The sequence below is a fragment of the Ornithodoros turicata genome, chromosome 1, assembly GCF_037126465.1.
Source record: "Ornithodoros turicata isolate Travis chromosome 1, ASM3712646v1, whole genome shotgun sequence".
NCBI classification, from domain to species: domain Eukaryota; kingdom Metazoa; phylum Arthropoda; class Arachnida; order Ixodida; family Argasidae; genus Ornithodoros; species Ornithodoros turicata.
The window spans coordinates 42286302-42309384 of NC_088201.1; the positions used below are offsets into that span (position 1 = coordinate 42286302).

At 45.5% G+C, this 23083-nt stretch overlaps 1 protein-coding gene across 1 annotated transcript; it reads right to left on the reverse strand.

Moving 5' to 3' along the window:
• Nucleotides 1–15411: 15411 nt before the first annotated feature.
• On the reverse strand, nucleotides 15412–23081 carry LOC135378108 (cleavage and polyadenylation specificity factor subunit 5-like). Its single transcript, XM_064610990.1, has 7 exons — nucleotides 22880–23081; nucleotides 22533–22733; nucleotides 21518–21581; nucleotides 21244–21333; nucleotides 17874–17949; nucleotides 17677–17791; nucleotides 15412–17541 (listed from the first exon to the last, which is right to left on the reverse strand). The coding sequence occupies exons 1-7, from the start codon at nucleotides 23011–23013 to the stop codon at nucleotides 17520–17522; spliced, it is 702 nt and encodes a 233-aa protein (XP_064467060.1). The 5' UTR covers nucleotides 23014–23081; the 3' UTR covers nucleotides 15412–17519.
• Between the last annotated feature and the right edge of the window lie 2 nt (nucleotides 23082–23083).

A 23083-nucleotide genomic window follows, 5' to 3' on the forward strand; every position in this document is an offset into this window, starting at 1 on the left:
TCTCGACGGGTGCATATTCTACATGAACTGACCCACTCCCCAACGTGTGAAAAACGTAAAAGGCTCTCCTGACCTAACCTTCGTCAGTCTCGACGGGTGCATATTCTACATGAACTGACACACTCCCCAACGTGTGGAAAACGTAAAAGGCTCTCCTGACCTAACCTTCGTCAGTTTCGACGGGTGCATATTCTACATGAACTGACACACTCCCCAACGTGTGAAATAGTAAAAGGCTCTTTTGACCTAACCTTGCATGGTCAGTCTCGACGGGTGCATATTCTACATGAACTGACACACTCCCCAACGTGTGAAATAGTAAAAGGCTCTTTTGACCTAACCTTGGTCAGTCTCGACGGGTGCATATTCTACATGAACTGACCCACTCCCCAACGTGTGAAAAACGTAAAAGGCTCTCCTGACCTAACCTTCGTCAGTCTCGACGGGTGCATATTCTACATGAACTGACACACTCCCCAACGTGTGGAAAACGTAAAAGGCTCTCCTGACCTAACCTTCGTCAGTCTTGACGGGTGCATATTCTACATGAACTGACACACTCCCCAACGTGTGAAATAGTAAAAGGCTCTTTTGACCTAACCTTGCATGGTCAGTCTCGACGGGTGCATATTCTACATGAACTGACACACTCCCCAACGTGTGAAATAGTAAAAGGCTCTTTTGACCTAACCTTGGTCAGTCTCGACGGGTGCATATTCTACATGAACTGACCCACCTCCCCAACGTGTGAAATAGTAAAAGGCTCTTTTGACCTAACCTTGGTCAGTCTCGACGGGTGCATATTCTACATGAACTGACCCACTCCTCAACGTGTGAAAAACGTAAAAGGCTCTCCTGACCTAACCTTCGTCAGTCTCGACGGGTGCATATTCTACATGAACTGACACACTCCCCAACGTGTGAAATAGTAAAAGGCTCTTTTGACCTAACCTTGCATGGTCAGTCTCGACGGGTGCATATTTTACATGAACTGACACACTCCCCAACGTGTGAAATAGTAAAAGGCTCTTTTGACCTAACCTTGGTCAGTCTCGACGGGTGCATATTCTACATGAACTGACCCACTCCCCAACGTGTGAAAAACGTAAAAGGCTCTCCTGACCTAACCTTCGTCAGTCTCGACGGGTGCATATTCTACATGAACTGACCCACTCCCCAACGTGTGAAAAACGTAAAAGGCTCTCCTGACCTAACCTTCGTCAGTCTCGACGGGTGCATATTCTACATGAACTGACACACTCCCCAACGTGTGGAAAACGTAAAAGGCTCTCCTGACCTAACCTTCGTCAGTCTCGACGGGTGCATATTCTACATGAACTGACACACTCCCCAACGTGTGATATAGTAAAAGGCTCTTTTGACCTAACCTTGCATGGTCAGTCTCGACGGGTGCATATTCTACATGAACTGACACACTCCCCAACGTGTGAAATAGTAAAAGGCTCTTTTGACCTAACCTTGGTCAGTCTCGACGGGTGCATATTCTACATGAACTGACCCACTCCCCAACGTGTGAAAAACGTAAAAGGCTCTCCTGTCCTAACCTTCGTCAGTCTCGACGGGTGCATATTCTACATGAACTGACACACTCCCCAACGTGTGGAAAACGTAAAAGGCTCTCCTGACCTAACCTTCGTCAGTCTTGACGGGTGCATATTCTACATGAACTGACACACTCCCCAACGTGTGAAATAGTAAAAGGCTCTTTTGACCTAACCTTGCATGGTCAGTCTCGACGGGTGCATATTCTACATGAACTGACACACTCCCCAACGTGTGAAATAGTAAAAGGCTCTTTTGACCTAACCTTGGTCAGTCTCGACGGGTGCATATTCTACATGAACTGACCCACTCCCCAACGTGTGAAAAACGTAAAAGGCTCTCCTGACCTAACCTTGGTCAGTCTCGACGGGTGCATATTCTACATGAACTGACCCACTCCCCAACGTGTGAAAAACGTAAAAGGCTCTCCTGACCTAACCTTCGTCAGTCTCGACGGGTGCATATTCTACATGAACTGACACACTCCCCAACGTGTGGAAAACGTAAAAGGCTCTCCTGACCTAACCTTCGTCAGTCTCGACGGGTGCATATTCTACATGAACTGACACACTCCCCAACGTGTGAAATAGTAAAAGGCTCTTTTGACCTAACCTTGCATGGTCAGTCTCGACGGGTGCATATTCTACATGAACTGACACACTCCCCAACGTGTGAAATAGTAAAAGGCTCTTTTGACCTAACCTTGGTCAGTCTCGACGGGTGCATATTCTACATGAACTGACCCACTCCCCAACGTGTGAAAAAACGTAAAAGGCTCTCCTGACCTAACCTTCGTCAGTCTCGATGGGTGCATATTCTACATGAACTGACCCACTCCCCAACGTGTGAAAAACGTAAAAGGCTCTCCTGACCTAACCTTCGTCAGTCTCGACGGGTGCATATTCTACATGAACTGACACACTCCCCAACGTGTGGAAAACGTAAAAGGCTCTCCTGACCTAACCTTCGTCAGTCTCGACGGGTGCATATTCTACATGAACTGACACACTCCCTAACGTGTGAAATAGTAAAAGGCTCTTTTGACCTAACCTTGCATGGTCAGTCTCGACGGGTGCATATTCTACATGAACTGACCCACTCCCCAACGTGTGAAAAACGTAAAAGGCTCTCCTGACCTAGCCTTGGTCAGTCTCGACGGGTGCATATTCTACATGAACTGACCCACTCCCCAACGTGTGAAAAACGTAAAAGGCTCTCCTGACCTAACCTTCGTCAGTCTTGACGGGTGCATATTCTACATGAACTGACACACTCCCCAACGTGTGGAAAACGTAAAAGGCTCTCCTGACCTAACCTTCGTCAGTCTACTGACACACTCCTCAACGTGTGAAATAGTAAAAGGCTCTTTTGACCTAACCTTGGTCAGTCTCGACGGGTGCATATTCTACATGAACTGACCCACTCCCCAACGTGTGAAAAACGTAAAAGGCTCTCCTGACCTAACCTTCGTCAGTCTCGACGGGTGCATATTCTACATGAACTGACCCACTCCCCAACGTGTGAAAAACGTAAAAGGCTCTCCTGACCTAACCTTCGTCAGTCTCGACGGGTGCATATTCTACATGAACTGACACACTCCCCAACGTGTGGAAAACGTAAAAGGCTCTCCTGACCTAACCTTCGTCAGTCTCGACGGGTGCATATTCTACATGAACTGACACACTCCCCAACGTGTGAAATAGTAAAAGGCTCTTTTGACCTAACCTTGCATGGTCAGTCTCGACGGGTGCATATTCTACATGAACTGACACACTCCCCAACGTGTGAAATAGTAAAAGGCTCTTTTGACCTAACCTTGGTCAGTCTCGACGGGTGCATATTCTACATGAACTGACCCACTCCCCAACGTGTGAAAAACGTAAAAGGCTCTCCTGACCTAACCTTCGTCAGTCTCGACGGGTGCATATTCTACATGAACTGACCCACTCCCCAACGTGTGAAAAACGTAAAAGGCTCTCCTGACCTAACCTTCGTCAGTCTCGACGGGTGCATATTCTACATGAACTGACACACTCCCCAACGTGTGGAAAACGTAAAAGGCTCTCCTGACCTAACCTTCGTCAGTTTCGACGGGTGCATATTCTACATGAACTGACACACTCCCCAACGTGTGAAATAGTAAAAGGCTCTTTTGACCTAACCTTGCATGGTCAGTCTCGACGGGTGCATATTCTACATGAACTGACACACTCCCCAACGTGTGAAATAGTAAAAGGCTCTTTTGACCTAACCTTGGTCAGTCTCGACGGGTGCATATTCTACATGAACTGACCCACTCCCCAACGTGTGAAAAACGTAAAAGGCTCTCCTGACCTAACCTTCGTCAGTCTCGACGGGTGCATATTCTACATGAACTGACACACTCCCCAACGTGTGGAAAACGTAAAAGGCTCTCCTGACCTAACCTTCGTCAGTCTTGACGGGTGCATATTCTACATGAACTGACACACTCCCCAACGTGTGAAATAGTAAAAGGCTCTTTTGACCTAACCTTGCATGGTCAGTCTCGACGGGTGCATATTCTACATGAACTGACACACTCCCCAACGTGTGAAATAGTAAAAGGCTCTTTTGACCTAACCTTGGTCAGTCTCGACGGGTGCATATTCTACATGAACTGACCCACCTCCCCAACGTGTGAAATAGTAAAAGGCTCTTTTGACCTAACCTTGGTCAGTCTCGACGGGTGCATATTCTACATGAACTGACCCACTCCTCAACGTGTGAAAAACGTAAAAGGCTCTCCTGACCTAACCTTCGTCAGTCTCGACGGGTGCATATTCTACATGAACTGACACACTCCCCAACGTGTGAAATAGTAAAAGGCTCTTTGACCTAACCTTGCATGGTCAGTCTCGACGGGTGCATATTCTACATGAACTGACACACTCCCCAACGTGTGAAATAGTAAAAGGCTCTTTTGACCTAACCTTGGTCAGTCTCGACGGGTGCATATTCTACATGAACTGACCCACTCCCCAACGTGTGAAAAACGTAAAAGGCTCTCCTGACCTAACCTTCGTCAGTCTCGACGGGTGCATATTCTACATGAACTGACCCACTCCCCAACGTGTGAAAAACGTAAAAGGCTCTCCTGACCTAACCTTCGTCAGTCTCGACGGGTGCATATTCTACATGAACTGACACACTCCCCAACGTGTGGAAAACGTAAAAGGCTCTCCTGACCTAACCTTCGTCAGTCTCGACGGGTGCATATTCTACATGAACTGACACACTCCCCAACGTGTGATATAGTAAAAGGCTCTTTTGACCTAACCTTGCATGGTCAGTCTCGACGGGTGCATATTCTACATGAACTGACACACTCCCCAACGTGTGAAATAGTAAAAGGCTCTTTTGACCTAACCTTGGTCAGTCTCGACGGGTGCATATTCTACATGAACTGACCCACTCCCCAACGTGTGAAAAACGTAAAAGGCTCTCCTGTCCTAACCTTCGTCAGTCTCGACGGGTGCATATTCTACATGAACTGACACACTCCCCAACGTGTGGAAAACGTAAAAGGCTCTCCTGACCTAACCTTCGTCAGTCTTGACGGGTGCATATTCTACATGAACTGACACACTCCCCAACGTGTGAAATAGTAAAAGGCTCTTTGACCTAACCTTGCATGGTCAGTCTCGACGGGTGCATATTCTACATGAACTGACACACTCCCCAACGTGTGAAATAGTAAAAGGCTCTTTTGACCTAACCTTGGTCAGTCTCGACGGGTGCATATTCTACATGAACTGACCCACTCCCCAACGTGTGAAAAACGTAAAAGGCTCTCCTGACCTAACCTTGGTCAGTCTCGACGGGTGCATATTCTACATGAACTGACCCACTCCCCAACGTGTGAAAAACGTAAAAGGCTCTCCTGACCTAACCTTCGTCAGTCTCGACGGGTGCATATTCTACATGAACTGACACACTCCCCAACGTGTGGAAAACGTAAAAGGCTCTCCTGACCTAACCTTCGTCAGTCTCGACGGGTGCATATTCTACATGAACTGACACACTCCCCAACGTGTGAAATAGTAAAAGGCTCTTTTGACCTAACCTTGCATGGTCAGTCTCGACGGGTGCATATTCTACATGAACTGACACACTCCCCCAACGTGTGAAATAGTAAAAGGCTCTTTTGACCTAACCTTGGTCAGTCTCGACGGGTGCATATTCTACATGAACTGACCCACTCCCCAACGTGTGAAAAACGTAAAAGGCTCTCCTGACCTAACCTTCGTCAGTCTCGATGGGTGCATATTCTACATGAACTGACCCACTCCCCAACGTGTGAAAAACGTAAAAGGCTCTCCTGACCTAACCTTCGTCAGTCTCGACGGGTGCATATTCTACATGAACTGACACACTCCCCAACGTGTGGAAAACGTAAAAGGCTCTCCTGACCTAACCTTCGTCAGTCTCGACGGGTGCATATTCTACATGAACTGACACACTCCCTAACGTGTTGAAATAGTAAAAGGCTCTTTTGACCTAACCTTGCATGGTCAGTCTCGACGGGTGCATATTCTACATGAACTGACACACTCCCCAACGTGTGAAATAGTACAAGGCTCTTTTGACCTAACCTGGTCAGTCTCGACGGGTGCATATTCTACATGAACTGACCCACTCCCCAACATGTGAAAAACGTAAAAGGCTCTCCTGACCTAACCTTCGTCAGTCTCGACGGGTGCATATTCTACATGAACTGACACACTCCCCAACGTGTGGAAAACGTAAAAGGCTCTCCTGACCTAACCTTCGTCAGTCTCGACGGGTGCATATTCTACATGAACTGACACACTCCCCAACGTGTGAAATAGTAAAAGGCTCTTTTGACCTAACCTTGCATGGTCAGTCTCGACGGGTGCATATTCTACATGAACTGACACACTCCCCAACGTGTGAAATAGTAAAAGGCTCTTTTGACCTAACCTTGGTCAGTCTCGACGGGTGCATATTCTACATGAACTGACCCACTCCCCAACGTGTGAAAAACGTAAAAGGCTCTCCTGACCTAACCTTCGTCAGTCTCGACGGGTGCATATTCTACATGAACTGACACACTCCCCAACGTGTGAAATAGTAAAAGGCTCTTTTGACCTAACCTTGCATGGTCAGTCTCGACGGGTGCATATTCTACATGAACTGACACACTCCCCAACGTGTGAAATAGTAAAAGGCTCTTTTGACCTAACCTTGGTCAGTCTCGACGGGTGCATATTCTACATGAACTGACCCACTCCCCAACGTGTGAAAAACGTAAAAGGCTCTCCTGACCTAACCTTCGTCAGTCTCGACGGGTGCATATTCTACATGAACTGACACACTCCCCAACGTGTGGAAAACGTAAAAGGCTCTCCTGACCTAACCTTCGTCAGTCTTGACGGCTGCATATTCTACATGAACTGACACACTCCCCAACGTGTGAAATAGTAAAAAGCTCTTTTGACCTAACCTTGCATGGTCAGTCTCGACGGGTGCATATTCTATATGAACTGACACACTCCCCAACGTGTGAAATAGTAAAAGGCTCTTTTGACCCAACCTTGGTCAGTCTCGACGGGTGCATATTCTACATGAACTGACCCACCTCCCCAACGTGTGAAATAGTAAAGGCTCTTTTGACCTAACCTTGGTCAGTCTCGACGGGTGCATATTCTACATGAACTGACACACTCCCCAACGTGTGAAATAGTAAAAGGCTCTTTTGACCTAACCTTGCATGGTCAGTCTCGACGGGTGCATATTCTACATGAACTGACCCACTCCCCAACGTGTGAAAAACGTAAAAGGCTCTCCTGACCTAGCCTTGTCAGTCTCGACGGGTGCATATTCTACATGAACTGACCCACTCCCCAACGTGTGAAAAACGTAAAAGGCTCTCCTGACCTAACCTTCGTCAGTCTTGACGGGTGCATATTCTACATGAACTGACACACTCCCCAACGTGTGGAAAACGTAAAAGGCTCTCCTGACCTAACCTTCGTCAGTCTACTGACACACTCCTCAACGTGTGAAATAGTAAAAAGGCTCTTTTGACCTAACCTTGGTCAGTCTCGACGGGTGCATATTCTACATGAACTGACCCACTCCCCAACGTGTGAAAAACGTAAAAGGCTCTCCTGACCTAACCTTCGTCAGTCTCGACGGGTGCATATTCTACATGAACTGACCCACTCCCCAACGTGTGAAAAACGTAAAAGGCTCCCCTGACCTAACCTTCGTCAGTCTCGACGGGTGCATATTCTACATGAACTGACACACTCCCCAACGTGTGGAAAACGTAAAAGGCTCTCCTGACCTAACCTTCGTCAGTCTCGACGGGTGCATATTCTACATGAACTAACACACTGCCCAACGTGTGAAATAGTAAAAGGCTCTTTTGACCTAACCTTGCATGGTCAGTCTCGACGGGTGCATATTCTACATGAACTGACACACTCCCCAACGTGTGAAATAGTAAAAGGCTCTTTTGACCTAACCTTGGTCAGTCTCGACGGGTGCATATTCTACATGAACTGACCCACTCCCCAACGTGTGAAAAACGTAAAAGGCTCTCCTGACCTAACCTTCGTCAGTCTCGACGGGTGCATATTCTACATGAACTGACCCACTCCCCAACGTGTGAAAAACGTAAAAGGCTCTCCTGACCTAACCTTCGTCAGTCTCGACGGGTGCATATTCTACATGAACTGACACACTCCCCAACGTGTGGAAAACGTAAAAGGCTCTCCTGACCTAACCTTCGTCAGTCTCGACGGGTGCATATTCTACATGAACTGACACACTCCCCAACGTGTGAAATAGTAAAAGGCTCTTTTGACCTAACCTTGCATGGTCAGTCTCGACGGGTGCATATTCTACATGAACTGACACACTCCCCAACGTGTGAAATAGTAAAAGGCTCTTTTGACCTAACCTTGGTCAGTCTCGACGGGTGCATATTCTACATGAACTGACCCACTCCCCAACGTGTGAAAAACGTAAAAGGCTCTCCTGACCTAACCTTCGTCAGTCTCGACGGGTGCATATTCTACATGAACTGACCCACTCCCCAACGTGTGAAAAACGTAAAAGGCTCTCCTGACCTAACCTTCGTCAGTCTCGACGGGTGCATATTCTACATGAACTGACACACTCCCCAACGTGTGGAAAACGTAAAAGGCTCTCCTGACCTAACCTTCGTCAGTCTCGACGGGTGCATATTCTACATGAACTGACACACTCCCTAACGTGTGAAATAGTAAAAGGCTCTTTTGACCTAACCTTGCATGGTCAGTCTCGACGGGTGCATATTCTACATGAACTGACACACTCCCCAACGTGTGAAATAGTAAAAGGCTCTTTTGACCTAACCTTGGTCAGTCTCGACGGGTGCATATTCTACATGAACTGACCCACTCCCCAACATGTGAAAAACGTAAAAGGCTCTCCTGACCTAACCTTCGTCAGTCTCGACGGGTGCATATTCTACATGAACTGACACACTCCCCAACGTGTGGAAAACGTAAAAGGCTCTCCTGACCTAACCTTCGTCAGTCTCGACGGGTGCATATTCTACATGAACTGACACACTCCCCAACGTGTGAAATAGTAAAAGGCTCTTTTGACCTAACCTTGCATGGTCAGTCTCGACGGGTGCATATTCTACATGAACTGACACACTCCCCAACGTGTGAAATAGTAAAAGGCTCTTTTGACCTAACCTTGGTCAGTCTCGACGGGTGCATATTCTACATGAACTGACCCACTCCCCAACGTGTGAAAAACGTAAAAGGCTCTCCTGACCTAACCTTCGTCAGTCTCGACGGGTGCATATTCTACATGAACTGACACACTCCCCAACGTGTGAAATAGTAAAAGGCTCTTTTGACCTAACCTTGCATGGTCAGTCTCGACGGGTGCATATTCTACATGAACTGACACACTCCCCAACGTGTGAAATAGTAAAAGGCTCTTTTGACCTAACCTTGGTCAGTCTCGACGGGTGCATATTCTACATGAACTGACCCACTCCCCAACGTGTGAAAAACGTAAAAGGCTCTCCTGACCTAACCTTCGTCAGTCTCGACGGGTGCATATTCTACATGAACTGACACACTCCCCAACGTGTGGAAAACGTAAAAGGCTCTCCTGACCTAACCTTCGTCAGTCTTGACGGGTGCATATTCTACATGAACTGACACACTCCCCAACGTGTGAAATAGTAAAAGGCTCTTTTGACCTAACCTTGCATGGTCAGTCTCGACGGGTGCATATTCTACATGAACTGACACACTCCCCAACGTGTGAAATAGTAAAAGGCTCTTTTGACCTAACCTTGGTCAGTCTCGACGGGTGCATATTCTACATGAACTGACCCACCTCCCCAACGTGTGAAATAGTAAAAGGCTCTTTTGACCTAACCTTGGTCAGTCTCGACGGGTGCATATTCTACATGAACTGACCCACTCCCCAACGTGTGAAAAACGTAAAAGGCTCTCCTGACCTAACCTTCGTCAGTCTCGACGGGTGCATATTCTACATGAACTGACACACTCCCCAACGTGTGAAATAGTAAAAGGCTCTTTTGACCTAACCTTGCATGGTCAGTCTCGACGGGTGCATATTCTACATGAACTGACCCACTCCCCAACGTGCGAAATAGTAAAAGGCTCTTTTGACCTAACCTTGGTCAGTCTCGACGGGTGCATATTCTACATGAACTGACACACTCCCCAATGTGTGAAATAGTAAAAGGCTCTTTGACCTAACCTTGGTCAGTCTCGACGGGTGCATATTACATGAACTGACCCTGTCCGGTGAGCTTTTGTCCGCGCCCCAGCAACGGGGCCCCACGCTGAGTTTTCGTCCCTTGCATGCTCTCCGTGCCCTTAGCAAAGACGTGAAATTTGTACGGTCAGTGGCCTTCGGAATCCGGGTTCGCGGAAGTGCGGGTCGGGCACTGGACTAATCCCTTTGGTAAAACACGGTGAAACGCATTCTCTTTGGAACGGGGTCAACCTTGCAACCAGTGTTCCGGTGACGAACCGCCCCCCTTGACACGTGTTCCGGTGACAAAAGGACCTCGTACCAGAGGGCTGGTGTGACCAATTATCCATGTGATAGGTCTTCCGGTGACGAGTGGACCGGTTCCCATTTTAAAGGAATCGGATAAACTTTATCTCTTGCAATCTCCCTAAACCCCATGACCATGTCGTCTGCTGTTCCGCAGCACGGAAAGTGTGGACGCTGCACGGAAGTTTAGGTTTGAGAAGGTGCAAGATTTTTGGTAAATTCGTACTGCGCTCCAGCGGCGCTTTTCCCAATCGAATTGAAGAGTCTCGGAGGGGAGAGTGCAGTGCAATGGCGTCCACTTCCGCTGAATCGAACGTGAGTACTTTCACCATTTGCACGAGTTCACAAAGTGCAATCCAATCGAAGGCAGGTACTGCTACGGCGCTTCGGCTGCGCTGTCTACGTCGCGAGGCACTTGATTGGCTCTCCCATCGGGACTGCGAACGTCACGCAGTGACGTCGACTTCCCCCTCTCTTTTGCACGCTCTTTGAAGGAGTGGAGGGTTTCTAGCGGGTGTGTGGATCAGAAGCACCTCGCGCACGCTACTGGTCAGCCGCGCTCGCCGTTCCTTCGCAAGAGCTCCTATTATTTGTTGCACAACACGCCGCAGCTGAAACCGAAAATTTTAAAAAGGTTATATGCCGCCTGGTAAATTATGCACTCACTAAAATGTGGGTAGGTGTCTCTTAAATATCCACGTTAAAGTCCTACACCAATTGGACCCGATAGTGACGCTGCCGAGGGAAGCGCACTCTCCGACAGTCTCCACTGAAACATTGCGTGTGGTATAGCAGTAGTCGATACCTTTAATAGGAAGGTTGCAAATTTCCATAGTAACCAGAGGCGGAGAGTTTTCATTTTCCCAGGGGGGGCCAAGGGCGCTCCGCGAAATAAGTACTCTAGGGGGGGGGGGGGATATGTTTATTAAGAAAAAAAGAAAGGTAAGCCAGATGGATGTCGGTGTGTTATTCCAAAAAAAGAGTGAAATGGGGAAGACAAAAAAGGCAAAGAAAAAAGAAAGCAGAAGAAATCAAAAAGAAGGAAAGAAAAGGAAAAGAAAAATGAACACAAAACTAAAGCTGAAGAATCACACACTCTGGCGGGATCTTATGATATATGCAGAACTGGTATAGAAATAAGAGGAAGGAAGAAAAAAAGAAAAAACAAAGAGAACGTAAACAGTGAACATGTGCACAACTGAAGGCATTACGCCTTTGAAAACTGAGTGCAAAAGGAACAAAATGCATTGAATCCCCGGTGTTTGACCCGAAATGCGCGCAATATTATGAATGTGGTCAATGAAATGGAGCAGCGAGAGTTGAACCCGCTCCCAACAGATATGAGTTCCGAAGATTCTACCGTTACACCTCACTGACAGCTGCTGGTACCTTTTCGACTCCTTCGTTTCACTGATCTGATTGCTTTGGGCGAAATTCAGGCTATGTGTTGTGTCATCCTCTGTGTTTCTTCGCCTCACCTTCTATACTGTGATAATGAGTATGGTGGCCGGATACATATTTTACAAATTGCAAGATGCATTTTTGGGGTTGGTGCCTCTTCGCTCTTTTGACCCGGGCGCGCCGAGCCCCAAAGGTTGGTGTCAGTCTCTTAGCGGGACTTCCCGGGGGAGGCGGCGCCCCCCCTAGTTCATGTTCCGAGGGGGCAAGGGCCCTCGCGCCCCCCCCCCCCCCCGCAGTCGGCGCCTATGATAGTAACCCTGGCGGAATTCACCGTTTGCCGCCGCGATTTGTCATTCGAAGTCTGTGTAAGCATCTCCTTTGTAAACATTATTACGAGCAAGACTTCGTAGCGAATATGTGCACGTATTTACGGTTATTTGCGGTTATGCAGACACGTTGTTGTGTTTTTTAATAAATAATTCGGGGTCTTACGTCCTCGTAAGCCTCGGGTCGGGTCCGCCGGTATTTCGAACAGACCGGAACGCTGGATTTTCCAATTTTCGACGTATTTATAATGGAGAATTTCCCCCCTTTGAAATTTCTGACATTCCCCAATACAGATTAGCTACCAATAAATATTTACACCTCCCCAAAGTAGAAAAATGGAGTGAACGTCAAACGTTAGAACCTGAACAAGTGTTCACCTGAAGTGTGAACCGTGTTTACCTGAACAAGATGGTTCAGTATATTCAAAGATATAGCTCTACAAAGTTCCATAAAGCTCTCCTTTCATTATAAGTTTCATAACGCAGTGATGGAAGGAACTGAGAAGAAGCTGCCTGTAGGCAGCAGCTCTCTGAGCAGGAAAAATCAGGTTTTGTATAGCAGCTTTTAGAGTCCATGGAGCAGAGTGTCGAGACTCCTAATTTCCTTGCGTACAGTATAAGCGCTGTTCTATGTCACAAACTTGCCCTTGTAAAGCACTAGCCTCGTGCGCTATCACGCAACTAAATAGAAAACGTTCCAAGTACACACCCCATCTTTTATTTAGAGAAAGGACAGAGCACTAAAGTTTACATGAAATAGACAGCTAGAAAGGCCCGGGACTATGCAGAAAAATCTTGCAAAATATGCATGCAAATATGCGGCCCGAAACGTCAAAATATGCACAAAATATTAGGATACCGGGAATGTTGCTTCGGAAGCTTTTGTGTACCTTGGAACTGTACCCACATTGTCTAAAAAAACGTTCTACAAATGAAAATACACATTATTTATAGGCAGTTAGAACGTACGTACACGCGTGCACACCCAGGCATTCCTCGTCATTGCAGCATGCCAGCATAGCCATGCTCAGGTTTTAACAAGTACATACACACACACACATACATATGCATTTTTACATGGGGCGATTAAAAACGTCCCGTTTTGCCAGATGAGAAAGCCATGTACAGCGAAAATGTGCGCTATGTCGCTGGATGTGCAGACAGCTCTTCGTTGTGCTGTTCGTTGCCTTGGAGAACGGCGCTCACAGGCTCCGATGCTTTGATTTCCTTATTTTTATCAAGCACAACTCGAACTCGCTGACTACTCGTCGCGAGTTCCGTTTTCAGAAGTTGGTTCTGGGCGCTAGTGGTGGCTTGCCGAATCCACTGATTGCATAACACGAAGCAGCCTAAAAGCAGCGTAGTAGCCTAGATGTGTAGATAGAACACGTAGTTTTGGGCCGATGACCTCCCTTTTGAAATAATGTGAGCAGTGGCAAAACGAAGGGTACGGCAGACGTCCAAAAATGGTTCAAATGGCGCCGAAGTATGATGTAATATGTATACAACCAAATGGCGCCGAAATATGATAAAATATGCAACCGTCGTATTATATCACGAACAGGAAGAAATATGCTGAAATATTGGAGAATTGTGTTGTTGTTCTGATTGGTAATGTGTGGAGAAACGTTAGGATATCCGTTAAAACGCATTAAAAATATATACATTTTGCTTCAACTCCCGCGCACTAATAATATCTTAGTTTCTCAGGGCTTCAATGTTTGAACATTTTTTTATTCCGTGTTAGCGCCGCGAAGCAACTGTGGCTACGAGCTACGTACGGACGTGGTCAGATGGAGAGAGGACAGCAGAAAGGAGTGGGGAACAAGAGGTTTATTTGCGCCCTGGGCCCGCCTCAGGGGAAACTGTACTGACATACCAGTGAACATGTCGTAGTCACGATTTATCAGTTGTTCATGTTAACTCAAGATAAAGGATTGCACGTCCTTTAATAGACACTTAAATACCGCAGGCAGTAACCTCTAGTCTTGAAAGTCTGTTGTAAAACCCAGGGAAAACCTCGGAGAGCACAGCCAGTGCCGGGTTTCGAACCGGTGTCACCTCCCAGTGTCGGCGCGGAAGAGAGTTGAAGCGTGAAGAACACGTTCGAGCGCCGTCGCACTTCGAATACGGTGACAACGAAGACAGGATTACGTGCGTGAAATCGTGACATTACGTAAGCGAAATCGTACGCACGGATGAGACTCGCTCGTTATGAGGAATTAGACAGTGTGTACCGTTTTGAAAGTTAGAACTTCGTTACAATGTATCATCAGCGCAACACAGTGGGCTTTGTATGCACGGTGAACACATGTGTCAGACCCTTGAGCCAATACGATGTATCAAATAAACGTCTATTTTAGCAAAAAGTTGATTCAGTTCAGTGGCGTTGCCAGGAAAATATTTCGGGAAGGGATTCTATGGGGACTTTACATGGGGGAGGATGATTTCACCCTCATTTCCCTCTCCCAAATGTACTGCCAAAGGCCACCCCTCTGCCTACGCCCACCGATTCAGTTGATTTAGAATACCGAACAACTGTGAGCCAGGCGTGAAAACCATGGTAGCCAGGACCCGCCGAAAGGCGAGGCAAGCAGAAAGGCTACTGGTATGATCGGCCGACTGGTATGCAAAACGTCTATACCAGTGTTGTGTGAACTAATCTCAAAGTATGGGCTCCATGGAGAGCTGTTGGGGCCCTCTCGGCACATGTCATGGAAGGTTTTCGGAGAAGCATTTCCCCGCAATGGAAAGAGCAACCGTAGAACTTTCAGTTTCCTGCACTCACTTCACTTTCACTTGCACTGCACGTCCGGAAGTCCCTTTAGGAGCACACATGGCGCAGCTAAGTCAGAAAAATACGCGTTAGTAGCAGCATATAGCAGGATCCGCTTTTCTGGCGCAGCTTTCCATCTCCTCAATTTCCGAAGGATTTCTGATAAATTTTGGGCATTATTCGAGGGTTTACTGCGCTGTTGTCAGTCAAAAGCTTGTATTACACGCTGAACTAGAAGCACTACGGAAACAGAACACCTCGCCAGTACTCCTTCAAACCAGGAGGCTTTATTTAAGCAGATTATAAATTTATGTATTTTTTTTATGTACATGCAAATGTTCGCCAATGCTACGGCTGCTTTGAAGGTTGGTTTACCACTGTAGTGCTACAGAAACGACAATTACAATAAAACTAAAATGTTCAAAGTTCAATTTTTACAAGAGCATAAAGTCTCATGCTTTATCACATTAATATTGCAATAATAATTTACTGCAACATTACTTCTCTAGATACAGGACGGGACAATGAAAATACTTAGGGCTGTGCGAACAATCATTTCAAAACCAAGCAAATAAGAAGCAAAGAGAAATACAGCTGCAGCAAATAGAACTGAACCGAATACATGTGCAATATGTGCACGTCATATGTACGAAACACCGGGATGTCGCATTTCTCCATTGGAGTGACACGCTAGCAGCAAACAGGCGCGGGTACACACACCGAGAGATGGATGGAATAGGCGGTCACCCGTTTCTTATTCGATCTCTTCCTGATAGCCAGCAGGAGGCCGCTCCAATGGAGACATACGTCAGTCCCGTGTTCCGTACACTTTTGTCCCAAACTGTACATGGATATTTGTATGGAGCAGCGCTTTTGGTTGCATTATCTTCTCTTATGGCATTTTCGCTTCGGAACCAGTGATTTACCCAGAATAAGTCGCTGTTCGCCACTACTTGAATATATCCGGTCTGAAAGGGACACCTCTTTGAATATAGAATTCAATGTTCAATTCAGAAGTCAAATAGACGCACAGTATTTGAAAAATCCAAATATTCGCACAGCCCTAAAAGTATCGTTTTATATTACTTGCATGTATGAAGTATTTTTCATGTGCCACGTAGTACATCAAGTGCGAATGTGTTTTATGATGGCAAAGTATGGATTATTAGTAAGAACAGATGATCAATTGTCACATGTTGACTGTGGCTCTTAGAAGCATCAGACATAGTCCAAAACATCAAGATGCTGGTGAACACATTTTCACTGGCATGTTTCAAAACATGCCTGACAAACTGACATGGTAAGAGGAGTGCCCTGTTTGCAAGGTTAAGGGTCAATTCATACAGCACAACTCATTTGAAATTGATAGCATAGGAAAAAAAAAAAAAATAATTGCACTAGCTGATGCTACTTAACAGAAGTAACACCAAGAATCCCAATGATACTGCACAGAATTGGCATTTAGACAATGTTTATTACCTTATGAGTCCACGATTCATAGTGGCACACCTATTGCTCCAATGGTGGTGTTGCTCTACTATGCTGTGCAACAGTAAAGTTGCTTTTCACACAGCACATGTGAATCGACCCTTTCCTACGAATTGAGTCCTTTCAGCACATCTGTGAAACTCAGGAGATGAAGCATCTTTACCAACAGATGATACAAGTGAGTGAAAACAAGCAAGGCATTTCAAGAACGGAGGTTGATGATATAACAATTACTAATGCCCCTTAAGTTTGTAAAGACATGTGGACAAGGCATTCATCATTTACAACTGCCTACCCTCAACTTGAGAAGTAATGGCTCATTTCTTTCTGCGATGGCTGTTAATACCATGCTTTGAGAAAGTGCTTCAGACATATAAAGCTAGTAAATATACTAAAAAATAAACAAAAAGACATTAAAAGTTCACTTCATGGATGAATTCAAATGAAGGAACAGATCTCCATCAGAATACAACAAAAGTCTATGTTCATAAACAAAGCCAGGTTTAGACATAAAATATCTTGGATGTACGTGCGGCCTAAGATCATGAATGCACAATAAACAAGGACTCAAAACCTCTCAAAGCAGCGAACCATCAAGGGCAAGAACGTGTCACATCTGAAGCGCTGTTTGACACTAGAACATAAGGGGCATCCGTGCACATTTATTTTTTAAAATGAGGGACTCGTAGATTTCATTTAAGATGTTCCTTTGTTGAAAAAAGGGGGAGGGGGAAATGTCAGTGGAAGTCTTTCCCGTAACACATCACGAGGATTCGACGTCTTGGAGCCGATCTTTATGCCACTGTCTCAGCTTCAAATGCTTCATATGTGGTGTGTCATAACAACAAGTTTACTGGATGGCTGATTGAACATGACTTTCACAAGTAGATGAAGTTGAATCTGGAGAGGAAGACATCACATGTACATAAGTTTGCATGCACAACAATTGACAAGTGAATTTATTTTTCAGCACAAGTCCTCTGATTACTGCTGGCATCCTTGCTGGCTCAGAGTCAATGCGTATAAAAACCACACCTGCTTAGTGCTTGTGGCAGACTGGAAATGATGGGGCCGTAACCTTGCGCATTGTCGTACAGTTCGAATAATGGCGCTGCAACCAACTTGTAATTCTTGGGAACCGCAAAAAGTGCTGAAAGTGCAGTATGTCACAAGTTATTCAGTCTGTAACAGTGTACATGCAGATGCAACTGTTCTCCACATGGGCTACTTACCCTTCTCAGGCAACTGGACCAGGTACAGCTTCTTGTGCTCTTTGGGCTTCGTAATGTGAGGTGGAATGTATGGATACTGCAAATCACAAACATGCATAAGCTTCTTGATAAAGTGAAACTAAGTTCTATGTTTTCTAGTCATCGTGGTATAAGGTTTTAATGTTCAGCCCCTTGTGGTGTCCTGCAAATGGATCAGGGATGGGCATTATAGGTGCTAGTTCCTTGTCTGTGCAAGCAAACTATTTGTAGTGCATCGCAGACATAATTCAAATCTAAGACGTTTTGTAGCTTGTGGCAGTGATGACAAAACACTGTCTGTAGCATTCTCATTCGGTAGCATGACGAGTAATCTTGGACTCGATCAACCTTATGACCCCACTCTATCTTCTTGCCATTGCTTCTGTTCCTCTTCCTGAGTGCAGAGCACAACAAACCACCGGAACGGACAAACGGAAGAGAATTGGCTTATGTCTAATGCCAAAGCCAACTTCCGCTAGCTGAGTAAGGTCGCAGGCTTGAACTTGATTTGTGTACAACAGTCTACAAAGTTTTCAAGTATGCATCACAGGAGAGGTGAACATCATTGCTCTAATTATACCCAGATTTTATTTTCAGTTTCTTCAACTAACATACGTGCATACAGTTACTAGGGTACACTTTCATATGTGCTACATATTAATGTGGCTGAAATGGGTTAAGTAGGTGCTCTGGAGCATGGGAGTGCATGCTCCATACACTTAACGGGCACAGTATATCACAGAGTACGCTTTTCGGAGTGCGCTTGAGCAAAAGTCATGCACTCCGAATGTTTTTCGGAGCGGGGTGCGCGGATCACAAAACGTGGCGTCAGGAGTAATGAACTTCCTTTGCTGGTGGTTTGGCACACGTCTGCTTTCCCAACTCCAAAGTTTCAACTTTCACCACTAGCGGAAGTAAGCTGTCACGTGGTGCAGAGTGGAGAGCTCATGTATATTCACTGCACTGTTAACTTACTGATCAGGAGTGTGGCACTCTATGTGCTTGAGCAAATGTGCTGGTGCTTGGACTTAACGTACCCAATTATGCCCAAGAAGCACAGGCAAAGCACCATCACCTGCTTTTGGTGGGTGCGGAGACAGTCACCATTTTAAAGATGACTGCAATTACTTTCATCACATTTTCTGTCACAATATTTGTAAGACAGGTGTGAATTTATGGTGCACATGGGAATATTTGGTTTGAATGGTCTTCCTGGAGGTCTTTGAACTCAGAGTGCTACACCACACCATGATAATTTCGACAGAGAGAGAAAACATTTTTATCATTGTTACTAATTTCCTGCCCACAGTAACAGTTTCTCAACCAAAATGCTGTACATTTCTTGCACAACAATACTGAATGATTATCTCAGTTCTCAAAAATTTGTAACTCAATAAACTTTGAGATAAACTGATAATACAGCAAAACTGTAAGTCTCAAAAGTAATGTGTGCTTACGGGGTCTTAATCACCACCATTTCTGCACTCATTTCTCTTGACAACATCTGCACATGAAACACGTAGGAACATTGGAGAGAGAAACGGAGAACATTCAATGCCGTGTCCCCCACTGCATTCATTTATCACGTTTCAAGTAAAACAACACACTCTGCATCTTTTTGCATATCGGTACATGACAGGTATTCAGCTACGAGTGAGAGATTAGTTATGCCAGCAAAATAACAGAAAAGAGAAATGCTCAAAGTAAATGGCTGACTTAGCGTGGTAGATTTCGTCTGCTTTCGTACAGGATTTGTTAATTAAAGTCTTATCAGGTCATAAAGTGCATCTCGGAACATTTCAATGTGTAACTTAGTACATGCAACACTTTCACTGTAATTTATGCTACAATGTGATGGGCAGCTCATTAGAGAGATATTTTAAATGGTAATGATGATTTGGTATTTACTGGTGGAAGACCAAGTGGACATTTCTTCAAAAATGTGATCTATCCCCTTTGGTGAAACTCAAAACAATGAGCCACAAAAGCAACAGTTTTGCAGGAAGGGTTATTTTGCAAGAGACTATGTTCCCCCTATGATGAGAACCTATAAGCCTCAGCACACACAAGTAACACAGACAAAATAAACACTATGTATGTGAGAGTTTAGACTGTATTGAATAATGCTAGATATTCAGAGTTGCAGCTCTCCAGACCAGAAGGCAGCATTAGATATGTGCACTTTTGTAAACAGTGTACACTGAAAGAGTTTGGGATACATATATTTAGCTTACTTTCATCACTGCTCTGGAAGTTGAAATTCATATTTACGGCTGAGATGAGCATGCAAACCCCCGCCTGTGCTCTCCTCTCCTCTTACCGTAGAGTGGAGAACTGTGACCAGCTGCCTACGAGTAGACATTGGATCTCACTTATGTTCTGGAGGGATACTCGTCTCAAGGACACGCCAATTTATTTGGTCCTGAATAGACATACTGTACAGGGAGGATATTTTCAAATTCTGCTGTTGAAAGGAAGCCATGGTAAATGTGCTTTGCCATAGCTTGCTACTGTATGCTATGCCGTGAATCAACAGATCTGCTTCACAGGCAAATGCATAAGGCAGTTCTATGAGCCAAGTCCTTTTACCCAGCCCAAGTGCATACATGAAACTACTATAGTGCAATGATAACCTGGAAACACAACCTGTGGCCTCAATGCTGGTAAAACCAATCTCTCAATACTCTTCTGGTAAAAAAAAACTCTGGCCGAGAACCGCAGGGCGGTACCTGTAGCATGACAGGAAGCCCAGTACTAAAAAGGGGAGGAGCCAATTGGTTTGGCACTGTTTCCCATGGACAGCATAACCAACATCCTTTTCTGTCAGAAACAGTTATGTCACAATAAGTTTGATTCTTGAAGCATCAGCTCTGCTTCACCGCTGAACATATGCTAGTTTGTTGGCGGCTCCACTGTGTCTGTTACAGGCAACCTGTCATACAGTGGTGCTTCACACAATTGCAACAGAAAATAGTGTGAGACTCCGTCTTGAACTGCCAAACTGCTGCATGAAGCGGCTTCTCATTGTCGAAGCAGATTCCATTCATATGCAATTATAAGTAATTAAAATGGTGTCACTGAAAGTGAACAGCATTATTTTGTCTCAATTCAACATGACGTATGATACGGCGATAGGCACCACCCTGCCTCTGTAACAACTGAAGCACTTAGTACAAATGAAGGGGCTTAGCCATGTCTTCCATAATACTTCTTAATGACAAATGGCAATGGGAGAACATAAAATCCAGCTCATGAAATGTGCAACTGGGCTTGTACAAAGCTTTTACAGGCACCACGTTATGGTACCCACAACCACTTCACTAACAGTTTTGAGTGTATCAGCATACTTCACCTGAGGTGGTTCAAAATTGGGCCTCCACCAATTTCCAACTGTATCTTCAATCACCCAGTCTTGCTTGACACCATCTTGTCTGCCCAAAATCTAAATGTGTTGTAGGAAGTATAAAACAGTTGAAGGGGCCAGTTGGTAATGATCACTGGGAGACATGATGCAGAGGGAAGGCAGCAACAACGCAACACCTGTGTTTGTGTTGTTCTTATCTTCCCATTCACACCACATCATTGAATGATTATGCAAAGTAAAACCTACATAACATGAAGCATACCTCTGTCATGAGACGCTTTAAGCCATCTACTTCATCTTCGCCCAAGTTCAACTCCCCACCAGGTCTGCAAGGCAACAGATTTACTCCTCCTTATACTCTTTGTTTCTTTCATTTTTTGCAGTAAAGACCCCAGAGGGGCTAGCAGAGCGACTCAAGTAACACCCTAGTCTGCTTTAGTAAAACTAACATTTTAACACAAAGTTTAACTAGCAGCATTAATATGCAGCACCTGCACAAGACCACATGGTCAGTGCTGGAACTGCAAAGGACACCACTAGTAGGAGTATGCTACGCTGAGTAGTGCCCCCCATTGTCTTTGGTCCGCCGTACACAGCAGATCAGCAAGGCTAACGGCAGAACTTCACGCAAAAACTGCACTTGGTGGTGTGTACAGAATCTGTTAATTTCTGCTGATCAGAAATTTGAGCAAAGACTTGTCAAAATATGCAAATCCCCAATGGCAAATATCGCAGACAATAGTGGGCAACCAAACGTTCTGAAGCTGTTTGATTCACAGGCTCCAGGCTGCAAGAAACTTGGTCGTCCGCATACTGTCCACCATTTTTGTACTGGGGACTCGCACGCTTTGTCCTACACGTGTACTCTCAACTTTCTGATCGACTTGAAAGCAACTCTGGTGTCATATTGAGAAAACGGCATATATGCAGGCAAGGTGGTGGACAAATTCTATGGTAAAAAAACCTGAGCACTGGGCGAACGCTGAACGCTCTTGTCGTGTTGTCTTCTGCGTTCGCCCAATGCTCGGGCTTATTTACTATGGAGTATCAAGTATTGTCTTTGTGGAGAGCGGCACCGTCGTCCTTGACATATCTTATTGATTCGTCGCATCAAAAATATTCTTCCAACCTCTATAGGTCGCTACCCTGTGCAGAGATATGCAGTTTTATGCGACACAGTGTGCTTTTCATGTTAAAGCTTGTAGTGGACACAAATTACAACTGTCTCAAGAGATGCGGAACACGTTGACACAACGCAGGTTCAGTTAACAACTTACAACTTGAAGAACGTAGTTCCAAGCTGCAATAAAAGAACATGAGGAAGACCGTGTTCATGCACCAGCAAGACGCCTTCTACTGATCGCCGCATGCCAATCTTCTCAAACTCTTCCCGCATCCTTTGGAAACGTGCTGGCACAGAGTTATCACGTTCGTAAAGTGCCTCCTTCGTACCAAAAGTGTAGTTTGTCAACGGGTACCTTCAAGACATCAGAACACATACATTAGCTTTCTGAAAACACACTATTTCTGCATAGATAAGCAGTTACATGGACAGCTCAGAATGCCATTGTTTAGTGGCGTCGTAACGTTTTTCCTATGAATCTAACGCAGACAACATACTTACAGGTTGACTGTCCTATTCAATGTAAAGTTCAATACATTAGAGCTGTTTGAAGCCATGTATTTTCCAGTAAACTGCCCCTGGGGCGCACTTTTGGGCCAACCGGCAGAGCCGGTACGACCAACATGAGCAGCCATTTTTCCGTACAGAAAGAAATCCGTCACCCACACACCAGAGCCGCCAGAGTGCGCAAACGAGTACCGCTGT

What these genes read in the sequence shown, in the direction of transcription:
- LOC135378108 (XM_064610990.1), bottom strand. Translation starts at nt 23,013, where the DNA reads ATGGCTGCTCATGTTGGTCGTACCGGCTCTGCCGGTTGGCCCAAAAGT. An exon ending in TTGAATAGGACAGTCAACCT is followed by an intron (nt 22,734 to 22,879) that starts GTAAGTATGTTG and finishes GATGTCTTGAAG; the next exon opens with GTACCCGTTGACAAACTACA. An exon ending in TAAAGCGTCTCATGACAGAG is followed by an intron (nt 21,334 to 21,517) that starts GTATGCTTCATG and finishes CAACACATTTAG; the next exon opens with ATTTTGGGCAGACAAGATGG.